The 13566-nt window shown below is 34.5% G+C and overlaps 1 protein-coding gene across 2 annotated transcripts in view; it reads right to left on the bottom strand.

Moving 5' to 3' along the window:
- The window catches only part of MAP4K3 (mitogen-activated protein kinase kinase kinase kinase 3), a 135279-nt gene that overhangs the window by 37430 nt on the left and 84283 nt on the right, over nucleotides 1–13566 (bottom strand). For both annotated transcript variants that reach the window (XM_011970802.1, XM_011970803.1), the window contains 5 exons: nucleotides 12318–12376; nucleotides 5827–5865; nucleotides 5367–5420; nucleotides 2762–2804; nucleotides 899–1058 (listed from right to left, as the gene is read on the bottom strand). In XM_011970802.1, the coding sequence (XP_011826192.1) occupies nucleotides 899–1058; nucleotides 2762–2804; nucleotides 5367–5420; nucleotides 5827–5865; nucleotides 12318–12376 (355 nt within the window). The remainder of the gene's footprint in view (nucleotides 1–898; nucleotides 1059–2761; nucleotides 2805–5366; nucleotides 5421–5826; nucleotides 5866–12317; nucleotides 12377–13566) is intronic.

Raw genomic sequence — 13566 nt, 5'->3', positions numbered from 1 at the left:
CCGAGGTTCAAGCAAGCAATTCTCCTGCCTGGAATCCAGAAAAAAAGAGTCCCTTTTCTTTCTTTTTTTTTTTTTTTTTTTGAGAAGGAGTTTCTCTCTTATCACCCAGGCTCGAGTACAATGGCATGATCTTGGCTCAGTGCAAACTTTGCCACCGAGGTTCAAGCAAGCAATTCTCCTGCCTTAGTCACCCAAGTAGCTGGGATTACAGGCAGGCGCTACCATACCCAGGTAATTCTGTATTTTTTTTTAGTAGAGATGCGGTTTCACCATGTTGGTCAGGCTGGTCTCAAACTCTTGACCTCAGGTGATCCACCTGCCTCGGCCTCCCAAAGTGCTGGGATTACAGGTGTGAGCCACTGTGCCCGGGCTAGTTGCTCTTTTTAAAAATTGCTTCTTCTGGATAAACACAGAGGAGTCTTTACAGTGTTAAAATAGCTCCTTCTAGTATTAATTTGGAGGCAAACACCTAGCAAATAATACCAATTACTTTTTTAGAAATGATTAAATGAATTAAGGAGTTAGACAAGGTACTCTCTTGTAAAACAAAAGTAACCTAGACACAAAACACATTTTCCGTGTTTGTTCACAGTTTAATTTGCATTGTTTCCACACTGTAGCTAAATGAACAGTGAACCAGTCTCTAGAAGAGAGAAGGCTAAATACGAAATGAGAGATGAGGACAAAGTATCTCAGACTGTGTCATAGGGAATCCTGTCACAAAAACACTTTAAGCCAGTAGGCAAAAAGCAGAAAACATCTCCATAGCCATTGCTTTCCTTCACTCCTCCACCAAAAGAATTTCAAATAATATCTTAAAAGAAAGTTTTCCTCCATTTCCCCCCCCACCATAGTATGAAAACCTGGTAACGTATTTGCTGTCATCCTCCACCATTACCTAAGGCAACAGGTTTTTGAGGGGGTAATCTGGGAGGTGGTGGTCTAGGTGGAACTTGGGATGGCTTTGCTGGGCTCCCTGACATGGGACATCTCTTGATTGTTCCTTGATTTTCATCCTCAGTAGAATGCATTTCCTGTGGTATGAAGATAGACTTAGGCTGAAATAATATAGAAAAAGAGACCAATGTTGAAACATCAAATTATTTTCCTAAAGTAAATACTATTATATGTCAGAAGCTTTCAAACTATTTCTACTATACATTAGAGGTTTACCAGATGAGTTTAAAGGTTACTCAACCATCCAATTCAGATTACCTTATTGTTGTAAACATATTCTAAAAATGTACACTAAAATGTGTACATCTCAGGTTTTGCTGCTGTGCAAATAATAGGGCCTCTAAGTCGACTTTTTTATTAATTCCTCATAAGTCTCCCCACTTAGACTAGCCACATAAAAATATTTCAGTCTCTCTTATCTCCTTCAATTTAAATGAATCTCTTTATTTTAAATATTCAAGCTAGTCAAAGTTCAGCACCTTATCAACTGTCTAATCTAAGCTGTCTCTTAGGTGACTCAATGTCTTTATGGTAATGCTTAATCTTTCAGACCAGGTGCATGAGAGGATACCAATTAAAATGTTATCATGTTGGAGAATATCAACACAGCAATATGGGATGCCTGAGATACTTTTTGTACAAACAATGGAAAAACCTACAGTTGGCTGACGTTTGGAAAATTTATAATGTGTCTCTTATTATTGTTCAGCACTTATTTCTTTGAAATTCAGATCTCTTTACTTCTGCTATGATAAAACTAAACAAGCAAGTACAGCATTATTTACCTGTATGAATCAGGATTTTCTCAATTGCATAAAATGTAAATAAATAAAAATAGTAATAAACTGAATGACAAGACTGGTAAGACTCCAACTCTCATTTGTAACACTCTGATTTTAAACTTTAAAGCAGCTCATATTATAATTAAAATTTGCTATGCATATGAACTTATAAAATAAAATATATATTAGCTCATTTTACCTTTTAAAAAACAACCCATCAGTTGAAATCACTATTTTAGAATGGTGTTGTTTGCAAAAATAATTTTGTTGTTAAAAAGTATTTTAAAATTGTTGTACTATTTTGTATTTTTAATTTAAAATTATCTTTTGAAAATTAAGTATCTATGATGATAAATTACTATATTTATTCTTAGATGTCAGGAACAGATTGCAGATTTTGAGAAAAACAATCTTATAAGAAATGTGAGTTTTCTAACCCAAGTCAAGTAACGCTAATCCATTAATACAATCATTTTCAGTGTAAATTCCTAGGACTTGTTACTTAGAATGAACATTAAATAAGGCCAGGCACAGTGGCTCATGCCTGTAATTCCAGCACTTTGGGAGGCCAACGCAAGCAGATCACCTGAGGTCAGGAGTTTGAGCCCAGCCTGGTCAACATGGCAAAACCCAGTCTCTACTAAAAAATACAAAACTTTAGCTGGACGTGGTGGTGCGTGCCTGTAATCCCAGCTACTGGGGAGGCTGAGGCAGGAGAATTGCTTGAACCCGAGAGGAGGAGGCTGCAGTGAACCGAGATCATGCCACTGTACTCCAGCCTGGGTGTCAGAGCGAGACTCTGTCTCAAAAAAAAAAAAAAAAAAACAAAAGAATGAACACTAAATATAAGTTGGGCATTATAAAAAGAGACAAATACAATAAAAAATCATTGACTTATATCAACTTCACAATTTTTCTTTGTGGATCACAAATGAAAAGTTAGAAAAACTCTCAACAAAGTATTAAATTGGCAGAACAATAACACATACACATATATCAAATTGAAAAATAAATCTGTCTACCTTTGGTGGCAAAGGAGGTGGAACTTTTGCTTTCAGAGTTGAACTAAAAACAGAAAAGTTTAGAATCAGAACTACTCATTTTACAAATGAATCAATCCTAAAATATAATAATTTTTTCTTACAAATGAATCAATCCTAAAATATAATAATTTTTTCTTACAAATGTATCAATCCTAAAATATAATAATTTTTTCAAAGACACAGAAAAAAACTGCACAAATATCATTTTCAAAGATTGTAAGTTTCTTCTAAAGTATTTTGTGAAATGTTGCTAGAGGTATTATTCAGAAGTAACTGGGAACTGGAGGACATTATGTTAAGTGAAATAAGCCAAAATAGAAAGTTAAACACTGCATATTCTTACTCATGTGGAAGCTAAAAAAAAAAAAAGTTGATCTCATAGAAGTGAAAAGCAGAACAGAGGATACTAGGAACTGGGAAGGGCAAGGAAAAGGGGAGGAAAGGGAGAGATTTGTTAAAGTATACAAAATTACAGTTATGTAAGAGGAATAATAAGTACTACTCTCTTATACCACTGTAGGATGACTATAGTTAATAATAATGGGCCAGGAGTGGTGGCTCATGCCTGTAATCTCAGCACTTTGGGAGGCCGATGCGGGCAGATCATGAGGTCAGGAAATCAAGACCATCCTGGCTAACACAGTGAAACACCGTCTCTACTAAAAATGCAAAAAAATTAGCCGGGCTTGGTGGCGGGTGCCTGTAGTCCCAGCAGGAGAATGGCGTGAACCTGGGAGGCAGAGCTTGCATGCAGTGAGCCAAGATCGCGCCACTGCACTCCAGCCTGGGCAACAGGGCAAGACTCTCTCAAAAACAAAACCAAACCAACCAATAATGTATTATTTAGTTTCAAATAGCAAGAGGGAGGATATTGAATGTTCCCAACACAAAGAAATGATAAATGTTTGAGATGACGGATATGTTAATTACCCTGAAGAGATCACTACATTATATGTATCAAAACGTTAGTATGTACCCCATAAATTTGTATTATAATTATTTCAGTTAAAATAATTAAATTTAATTTAAAAAGAAGTAATTGGGTAATACACTTTTTTGGTTCCAAGTACTATACTGTAATTAAAACTGGAAAATATAATTATAATTCCAGTTTATATCAACTGAAAGGTAAATAATTAAGAACATAAGCCACATCTGGCTTATGAAACAAATGATACGGTATAAAATATATCACATTGTAAACTTCATTTTTGCTACTGTTAGATATGAAACATCTTCAGTGAAGCTCATCAAAAACCATATATATGCTTTATGAAATTATAAGCAGACTGTGATCGAAGTTAGGATTCATTATAACTCAGGATCAGTTTTAGAAATAGCAAGAGGCTGGTCACAGTGGCTCATGCCTGTAATCCCAGCACTCTAGGAGGCTGAGGTGAGCAGATCACTTGAGCTCAGGAGTTCCTGCCCAGCCTGGGTAACATGGTGGAAACTCATCTCTACAAAAAAATAAAATAAAAAATTAGGAAGTGTGGAGGTGCAGTCCCAGCTACTTAGGTGGCTGAGGTGGGAGGACTGCTTGAGCCAGGAGGTCAAGGCTGCAATGAGCCAAGATCACACCACTGCACTCCAGGTGGGTCATAGAGCAAGCAAGGCCCTGTCTCAAAAGAAAGAAAGAAAAAAATTGTACTATGATGAAGCACAAATTTCTCAGATGAGGATTTCAAGGCCTAGAAAGGTTATGTAACTTTACTCAAGATCACAGAGTAGTGAAGTGAAAAGGAAAACCTATGTCCTCAACTGCTAGTCAAGCGCTCTTATCATTTTACCAAGAAACTGCATCTTTATTTAAAAAAACACAAAACAAAAAAGTAAACATCAATGCATACATAACAGTAAAAATATTCCTCCTCTAAAACTATATATTTATATCCAAAGTATTTGTTCATTTGAAATATAGCAGACAAAATTTAATCAAATTATAAAAAGCTTCTTTGTAGTTGCAGTGAAGTTGCAGCAGCTATCAATTACTAAGAAATCTACAATAAAAAATTACTGTCCTTGTTAGTTTTTTTCTGAAGTTCTTTGGAAAAAATGGACTGAAATGTGTCACTATAAAATTCACATATTGAAGTCCTAACCCACAATGTGACTATATTTAGAGATGGGTTTTTAGGAAGTAATTAAGCTTAAATGAGGTTGTAACAGTGGGGTCCTAATCCCATGGGACTGGTGATCTTACAAAAAGAGGGTGAGAGACCACTCTTACCCCTGATCCCACCATGTGCATACACCGAGGAAAGGCCATGTCAAGACGTGGCCAGAAGACGGCTGTCTGCAAGCATAGAAGGGAGCCCTCACCAAGTTGGTTGGTACCTTGATCTTGAACTTCCCACCTCCAGAACTGTGAGAAATAAATTTCTGTTGTCTAAGTCTATGGTATTTTGTTATGTCAGCCCAAGCTAATATAACTAGAATAGAAAAAAGGAAAGAAACTGAGGTACAACCCACGATACTGTGTTACTAATTATATTAAAATTTCCATCAATATTAAGCTGCCAGATGGATGAAATCAGGTCAAATGACACCTTTTCTTTTTACCAAAAACAGAGACAGAACTTACTGTTTAGATTCATCATCATCTCCTTCATCATCTTCTAAATGTGCCACGTGTCCTCTAAATAAAAAGAATAATGTCATTGTTATTAAACGGATTTTACCAAAACAGCGTAAGAAGAAATTTTAGAAAATGCAGGAAAAGCTACCATAAGATAAAATTTTATTTCTACATCTTTATAGGATAGGATAGATTCAGAATTAAAACAAGGAACTGGGAGCAGTGGATCGTGATGTCAGTTACTTGGGATGCTGAGGTGGAAAGACCGCTTGAGCCCAGGAGTTCAAGGCTGCAGTGAGCTATGATCACACCACTGCAATCCAGCCTGGGCAACAGAGCAAGCCCCTATCTGTATTAAAGAAAAACAAAGACAACTCAAACAAATAGGCTACATAACAGAGAAGGGGGCAAACTGCCTTTACTTGTCTGTGACATAAAGTACTTTAGGATTAAAAATTAAAATTACCGCTGATGCAACTCTTCTTCAACAGACTTGAGAAGACTCCTTAAAAGAAAAAACAAAAATAAAAATAATGTGAGTAAGTTATCAAAGGAATATCGAATGTGTATCACTTTAAACTTATCCACACATTTTTTGAATGATTACTTTTTACCGTTTACTGAAAATTTGCTAGTGATCACCTCAGCAACCATAAAACATCAAGTTATATTGAATGAGAGACCTCTATTTTCCTGTTGCTAATGTCTTTATATATGTATTTTAAATGAACAAAAGAAATCCTAATATTTATTGAAAAATACCAATTCAAACAGAAGACAACTCACCATGGAATGTCACAACAGTACTGACAAAACAATAATTGCAGGGTCATAGTCAGGAGTTTCCAGGATTCAAATTTTACCTGGAATGTTATACCTGACACCTGAAATTACATACACTTTTCTTTTTCTTAAAATAAGGAAGGTGACACACTTTAAAATAACATCATGCTCTCAGGCAATCCTACAAAATGAAACTCACCATGTTGGATCTCTCTGCAGAAGCATGCATGCATGTGATGTGAATACATGAATGTAGTAGCACTTTGCCTTCACGGAAGACACTCACTTACCTGAAGGATTTGTTCTCCAGTGGTGCACGGGCAAACACATTTACACTTTTGGGAGACTAAGCCTGTATCAGACCAGGTCGAGGATTTTACCATTAGGAGCAGTATACAAAACTTTAATTTTCAGGAATGTAAGAGAGAACTTATGGCATTCCTGAAGTTCCCTTACTTCTTTTCACTGCAAGTTCATGCAGCACACCTCCTAAATTACACTCTTCAAGCATAAAGACTCAATAGACTTCTCAGAGCTAATAGGGAAGATAAATATAGTTACTAATACACTACTGGGATAAAAGTGAGTCAGCAAAAATTTTACTCTCCCTAAAAGTTATAAGGTAGCACCTTTTAATCATTTTCCCTCCTAATACACATCAGGAAAAACTGCCCTTAAAATTACAAAACATAAAACTAGAGAAACTGAAAGGTATGGTTATCTACTGTAAGTAATTAATAGAATAGTTTTTAGGCATCAATATTTTAATTAGCCCAGATTAACAATTTAAATTTTAAAAAATGACAAACTTATGACTCCAGAGTGGTAAATCCTATAAGAAAACCATAAACTAATTGCAAGCCCTATTATGGAGATACAAAAAGTGAGGTACTGTAGTCAAATATTATCTTATTCACAAAGTTCTCCAAGGGCCAACTCTAAGAAAGCAGGAGCTTCTGTCTAGAGGCAGTAGAGCAAAATGAAGACAGGCTTCAAAGCCAAGATGGTCTGAATCTGAATCCTGCCTTCACCACCACAGGATACGGCACTGGATAAGTTACTCTGATTTCTCTATGCTTCGGTTTGCAGCTATGTAAAGTGGAAATCACCTCAGTACTTATTCCAAAGTGGCTGTCAGAAGATCTACTGAAATAATGTAGTAAAGTGCTTAGAAAGGTAATTTAGGGCAGAGTTGGGACTTGATTAGTTATTTTCTTTATTATTATTGTCTAAGTAACATTTCCTTAAACTAGCAGTTCTCAAATTGTGGTTATAAAAATCCTGGGGTCTCTTAGTCTCCTGTAGGGGTCTGCAAGGTCCAAACTATTTTCACAATATGTAATACCTTTGTTGCTCTTATTTTCTCATGAGTATACACTGGAGTTTTCCAGCGACTACAAGATATGTGATACCACAACAGATTAAATGCAGTAGCAGACATAAGAATTTAGCTGTCTTCTATTAAGAAGACTTGAAAAAAAAAAAAAAAGAAGTAAAACAATGCTACTTTTCTTACTAATATTTTGTTTCATAAAAAATAGCTATTTTTTTCATAAAAAGTGTTATCAGTGGACCTCAACAAAAACTGTGCTGCAGTGTACGGACATATATAATAAAACCTTTTATGGCAATCATTCGTTGCCTCTGAGTCTCAGGAGAGAAATCAGTGGTGTTACAACAAACCACTGTAAAGACGTGGCATTTGAACTGGTCCTTAAGAATGAAGATTTTTTTTTAAACACACACAAAAAAGTATGTTATTTATAACAAATAATATTACTATTTAAAAAATATATTAACATTTTGAAAAGTTCTAAGTTTAATTTCTAATACTATAAATATTGATGTTATAACCCCTATAAACAAAAGCTCTTTGGAATCCTCAATAATTTTAAACACTGTAAAAAAACATGAGACCAAATATTTGAGAAGTGCTGCTTTAAACTATTTTACCAAATTAAACATAGTACCTCTGAACTGTACAGTGGGCTTTTATGTAATTTTAAATGTGAAAAAATACTTTTTTGTTAAGCACATGACAATCTTTTTTGAGATATTTCTTTTTACAATAGAAAATATTAGGATTTGAATATACGATGATAATTTAAAATATACCATATTTATTTGGATTTATACTGCATTCCACTTTATTTCCTTTTTTTGAGATGGAGTCTCACTTTTTTTGTCCAGGCTGGAGTGCAGTGGTGTGATCTTGGCTCACTGCAACCTCCACCTCCCAGGTTCAAGCAATTCTCGTGCCTCAGCCTCCCGAGTAGCTGGGATTACAGGTGCGCACCACCATGCCTGGCTAATTTTTGTATTTTCAGTAAACAGGGAGTCTCACTATATGCCCAGGCTGGTCTTGAACTCCTGGCCTCAAGTGATCTACCTGCCTCAGCTTCCCAAAGTGTTGGGATTACAGGCATAAGCTGTGAGCCACCACGCCCGGCCAGCATTTCACTTTTTTAAAAAGAATCTTCCTGGGAGTTCTCTAACAATAAAACAATAGTTGAATGGTTGAGTAAGTGAATATGAAAAAGAAGATAGCCCATGGCCCAGGGATTCATATGTACATTTTAATCCATTCACCTATAAATCTTCATTATGTGTTAAGATATTTTATTAAAGAAATTATAGAATTAATACAGTCTTAATGAAAAGTAGGATGCATGATTTACTTTTTAGGCTTTATAAAAGAGAAAATGAAATATGGCTAAATTTGCTAAAAAGTCTGTTTACAGTAAATATTGCATCTTGAGAGCACTGGAGAAAATGTGATACTGATTTATTCACCAAGATTGAGTGTTACACAATAAACAATGTCACTATTCACTAGTCCACTTGAATTCTTCTCTTATGGAAGTTTTAGAAAGTAAAGAACAAAACAAAGCAGAACAAAAACAACGCTTTCAGATGCTGAATTCTAAGTCAATCTAAAATGAGTAAGAAATTTTGATGAAAAGGTTAAAAATGAGACAATGTACAAACAGATATGGGAGAGGTCTAAAACGACCACCAAACTACTCAGCATATTCTCATTAGCTAAGGAATCAGTCTGCAGGTTATTAACATCTTTCAAAACTGTCTAACTGTCCCCAATCTGTAAGTACTGTCCCGATTACATTTCAAACAAACAAACAAAAAAGCCCTATTTCTCTAAAATTAAAGAGCAGTTTTATTCACTCATATTATCTACTTGTTCATACAATCAACAATTATTTACTGAATAACTACCATAAATAAAGGCAACTAATAAGTATTTACTAAGTCCTAAATGTGCTAAATGCTTTATAGTGATTATTCCATTTCATCCTTAGCACCCTATGAGGCAGGTACTATTATATTATCCATTTTACTAGCAATAATAGAGGTAAATTTCTCAAAGTCATGTAGTTTATACGAAAACCCATCTGGCATTTACTACTGCTATACTCAACTGTGCCAGGAATTGTGTAATTCAATGTACTCTTTTAACTATTACTTATTAGAAGAAAATTTACCTTCAACATTTTTTGCCCTAAATTAAAACAAAACATAAATAATTTAATGTTTTCTTTTCTTTTCTTTTTTTTTTTGAGATGGCGTTTCACTCTTGTCTCCCAGGCTAGAGTGCAATGGCACAATCTCGGCTCACTGCAACTGCTGCCTCCTGGGTTCAAGTGATTCCCCTGCCTCAGCCTCCCGAGTAGCTGGGACCTCAGGTATGTGCCACCATGTCCAGGTAATTTTTGTATTTTTAGTAGAGACGGGGTTTCGCCATGTTGGCCAGGCTGGTCTTAATCTCCTGACCTCAGGTGATCCACTCGCCTCAGCCTCCCAAAGTGCTGGGATTAAAAGCATGAGTCACCGTTCCCGGCCTAGTGTTTTCTTTTAAAAATAGTATTTTGTTGGTTTTAAATAAATTATCAGAAAAGCTGACCTTAGTGAGATTAGAATTCCAAAGAAAAGGAGACAAGTAAGTGTAAGTCAAAATACATATGCTTCTTGTTAGAAAAAGAAAAGTCCTATGTTAACAATTCTAATTACATAGTTCCTGCATGGTCTGGAATAGGTAGAAACCCATCAATGGAAATCTGTCTGCCTGATCACCTATGGAGAAAGCAGGAAATACCTTTTTTTAAAACACTGCCTAATCACAAGAATAAAGTAGACATATCAATACAGTAAGAGAAGTGCTACATCCATGCTCATGTCACATGTATGTCTAAACCTACACACAAAACACAGCCCAAGAGCAAACTTTTGGCCAACCTACCTTGCCAAGGGTTCGTTATATAGAATACAGTTCCTTAAGCAGGGATCCAATTAATCAAAAAATGAAGGTTGGGCAAATTATTAACATTTTACCTAGCCAAAATAACTATACACTATGAAAATGTCTAACAATCAGAAATCAGACAATGGGAACTAAGGAATCTGGAAAAGCATTTAGTGAGGGGCTACATTTTTTTTTTTTTGTACTTTACATGTACAAATTTTAAAAATATATTTAAAATGAATCAAAAAAGGTAAAAAATATTTTCCCAAATTTTTCAGTCTCTTAAAATACACTAAAATTTGCTAACAAGGTCCTTAAAATTAGTGACCTCATATTTAGAGAAAAGAACATAAAAACACTTCAAAAACTTTTTTATTTGCTAATCCACTATGAGACAAACTTTCCTTTGTTTTTCACCAACAAACTAAGACAATTTATAAATCACAAATAGCTACTATTTAGGTAAAATTTCATTTTTCTACCAAGAAAATTTTACACTTATTTTCCATTTAAAAAACATAAATGCTAATAATAATAATGACTTAATAATAGTATCAAAGCTAATAATATTTAAAAAATTCTGATAGTATTTAACTGAAGTTCGGTTTAAATAAAAACTAATATATTTCTCTAGGTTGTTATTAAAGCCTTTTCTCTGTGTTAGGAAAGGATAGTATATTTAAGTAAAAAATTAAACATTTGGTATTTAGTTTATTAAAAAAAAAACCACATGATTTTGCATTATTACCGTTAAAACTAAGCTATTTGTCTTTAGTTACTATTTCTCAACTGCTTAACTTAAAATATGGGAATATATATGTCTCAACTCTCTAATGCAACTGAAATAATATTTTGAAATTTTGCGAGGCATGGTGGCTCACACCTGTAATCTTAGCACCTTCTGGGAGGCTGAGGCTGATGCATCACTTGAGGCCAGGAGTTTGAGACCAGCCTGGCCAACATGGTGAAACCCAGGCTCTACAAAAATACAAAAAATTAGCTTGGCATGGTGGTGGGCGCTTGTAGTCCCAGCTACTGGGAGGCTGGGGCGTGAGAATCACTTGAACCTGGGAGGTGGAGGTTGCAGTGAGCCGAGATTACATCACTGCACTCTCGCCTGGGCAACAGAGTGAGACTTGCCTGCTTCAAAAAAAGAAAAATGAAATTTTAAGTTGTTCTGATTATTAAAATAATATATGCATTGCTGGAAGATCTTGGTAATTTAAATTATATTCCCTTAGAAATTAGTTTTTATGATAATTTATCCACAAACTTAGAAAATGAGACTCTAAGAGGAATAGCAAAGTTCTGTCTCCCGTCATACCTGGCAAATGAACAATTTAAATTGTTAATGTCTGTAAGCTGCCTTTTAACCTGTGTGCCTCTATCAACTAGATAGTGCCTGGTGTAGAAGAGGCATTAAATAACTGTTGAATTTATTTACTGCATAGATTGGTAACTTTTAAGAATTCAGACACACATTTTAACTACTATCTTACTTTAAAAAAGCAGTATAGCCAAAAAGTTAAGATTTCTAAGTTGTATGAATAATTCCAGCTGTTTTTAGTGACCAACCCATCTTAAGAGATGTATCAAAGCAAGTTTTATAAGAAATAAACAGATCAAGTTTAGAAATAAATTGCTAAAACATATATCTGCCTTCAGTGGCAATACACGTGGTTTTTCTCTAACATACAAGATCAGCAAAGCAGCTTGATATAAAAAAATTATGTTGATGCTTCCCATTGTGACAACTATTAACTAAATAATGAGCAAGGAAGCAATGGAAAAACATTAAATGCATATTGTAAAATATATCTACCAGCCTAATACAATTTTCTACCTTAAATATTAAAATACAATATTAAAGACAACTTAATCATTCTTGAATTTAGTTTTAAAAGAACTTTACTTACTTGTTTGCACCTAAAAAGTAACTACCTTGGTGTCCTTGTCCATATTCCAGTTGCAGATCCTAATAGTACAAAATAAAATATTTAGCACAGTAGTAGTATATCACATACCATGATACATTAATATATATTATTTTTAAAGGACAAGCCCCAGACCCCCAAATAAATCTGTATTGCTATACATTCTTAAAAAAGAAGGATTTCATGAGTTCATAGTCCTGATTTAAGTATTTTATTATTTGAGTGTTTTTCTTGGAATTTTTCTGAATAATATATGCAAAGTTTCATTTTTGGTTACTGTTACTTTAACTTTTGGAAAAATCAGTTTTTAGAAAGAAAAAAGCTCAAATAAGGTGTTTATTCTCCAGTTATAATGAAGCAAAAATGTTCAGAGAAGTGAATAAGCAACAAAAATCTTGGTTTACTTTGTATATAGTATCTAAAATAATTATGTATATATACACATTCACATATTTCTACTGCTATTTCAGGTAGGTAATAATTTTTTAAAATATAAAATTGGGTGTTATTTTAAAAGTAAATTACATATATGAACTTGTACAATATTATACACTGTATTGAAGGACTTTTAACAATTTGTTAAGAGTATAAAAGCAAAACTTCAAATGAGTATTAAGGCAGTTCCTCAACTATTTAAACACTTTCCGACTTAATGCTGTGGGTTATAGAGTGTTAAGAATTAACATGTAAAAGGACGAACAGTACACATGCTCAACTCAAATGCCTTCTTGAGAAAAAGAAACCTGCTTTCCAACAACCATGAAAAGCATGAAGTAAAGCTGCCTTTTGTCCCCTTCTTAAAGAGTCACTGTAATCTACGCACTGTTTTAACCATTAAGGGGGAATATTTGACATTTTAAAAATGAATCTTATTTACATTGGAATATAGCGTATTTAAAGTGCTTTTTACTTTTACAAGATATTCTCAGATTCATGATCAGGGCTTAACACAAAAGTCACCCTAGGGCTTAACACAAAAGTCACCCTGGAGTAGCTGCCTTCCAAGACTGCCAGGGAAGATTATCTGCAGCCTTCTCCAAGTCTCCACAGCATTCAACACACAGGGCTCCTCTAGCACTTACGCTGCATTTTAATCTATTTACATGTTTGTAAAAGTGAGCTCCTTAAACAATGGGAAATGATCAAATCTATCTTCTTTCCTTACAGCCTATGGTCTAGCATTGTTCCTGGCACAAACTGACTGCACCATAAATAAATGCTTGTTCAAATG

This window comes from Mandrillus leucophaeus, unplaced genomic scaffold (assembly GCF_000951045.1).
Source record: "Mandrillus leucophaeus isolate KB7577 unplaced genomic scaffold, Mleu.le_1.0 Scaffold974, whole genome shotgun sequence".
NCBI classification, from domain to species: domain Eukaryota; kingdom Metazoa; phylum Chordata; class Mammalia; order Primates; family Cercopithecidae; genus Mandrillus; species Mandrillus leucophaeus.
Note: the sequence above shows the minus strand (reverse complement) of the source record. Positions and strands in the feature narration are given on the sequence as shown.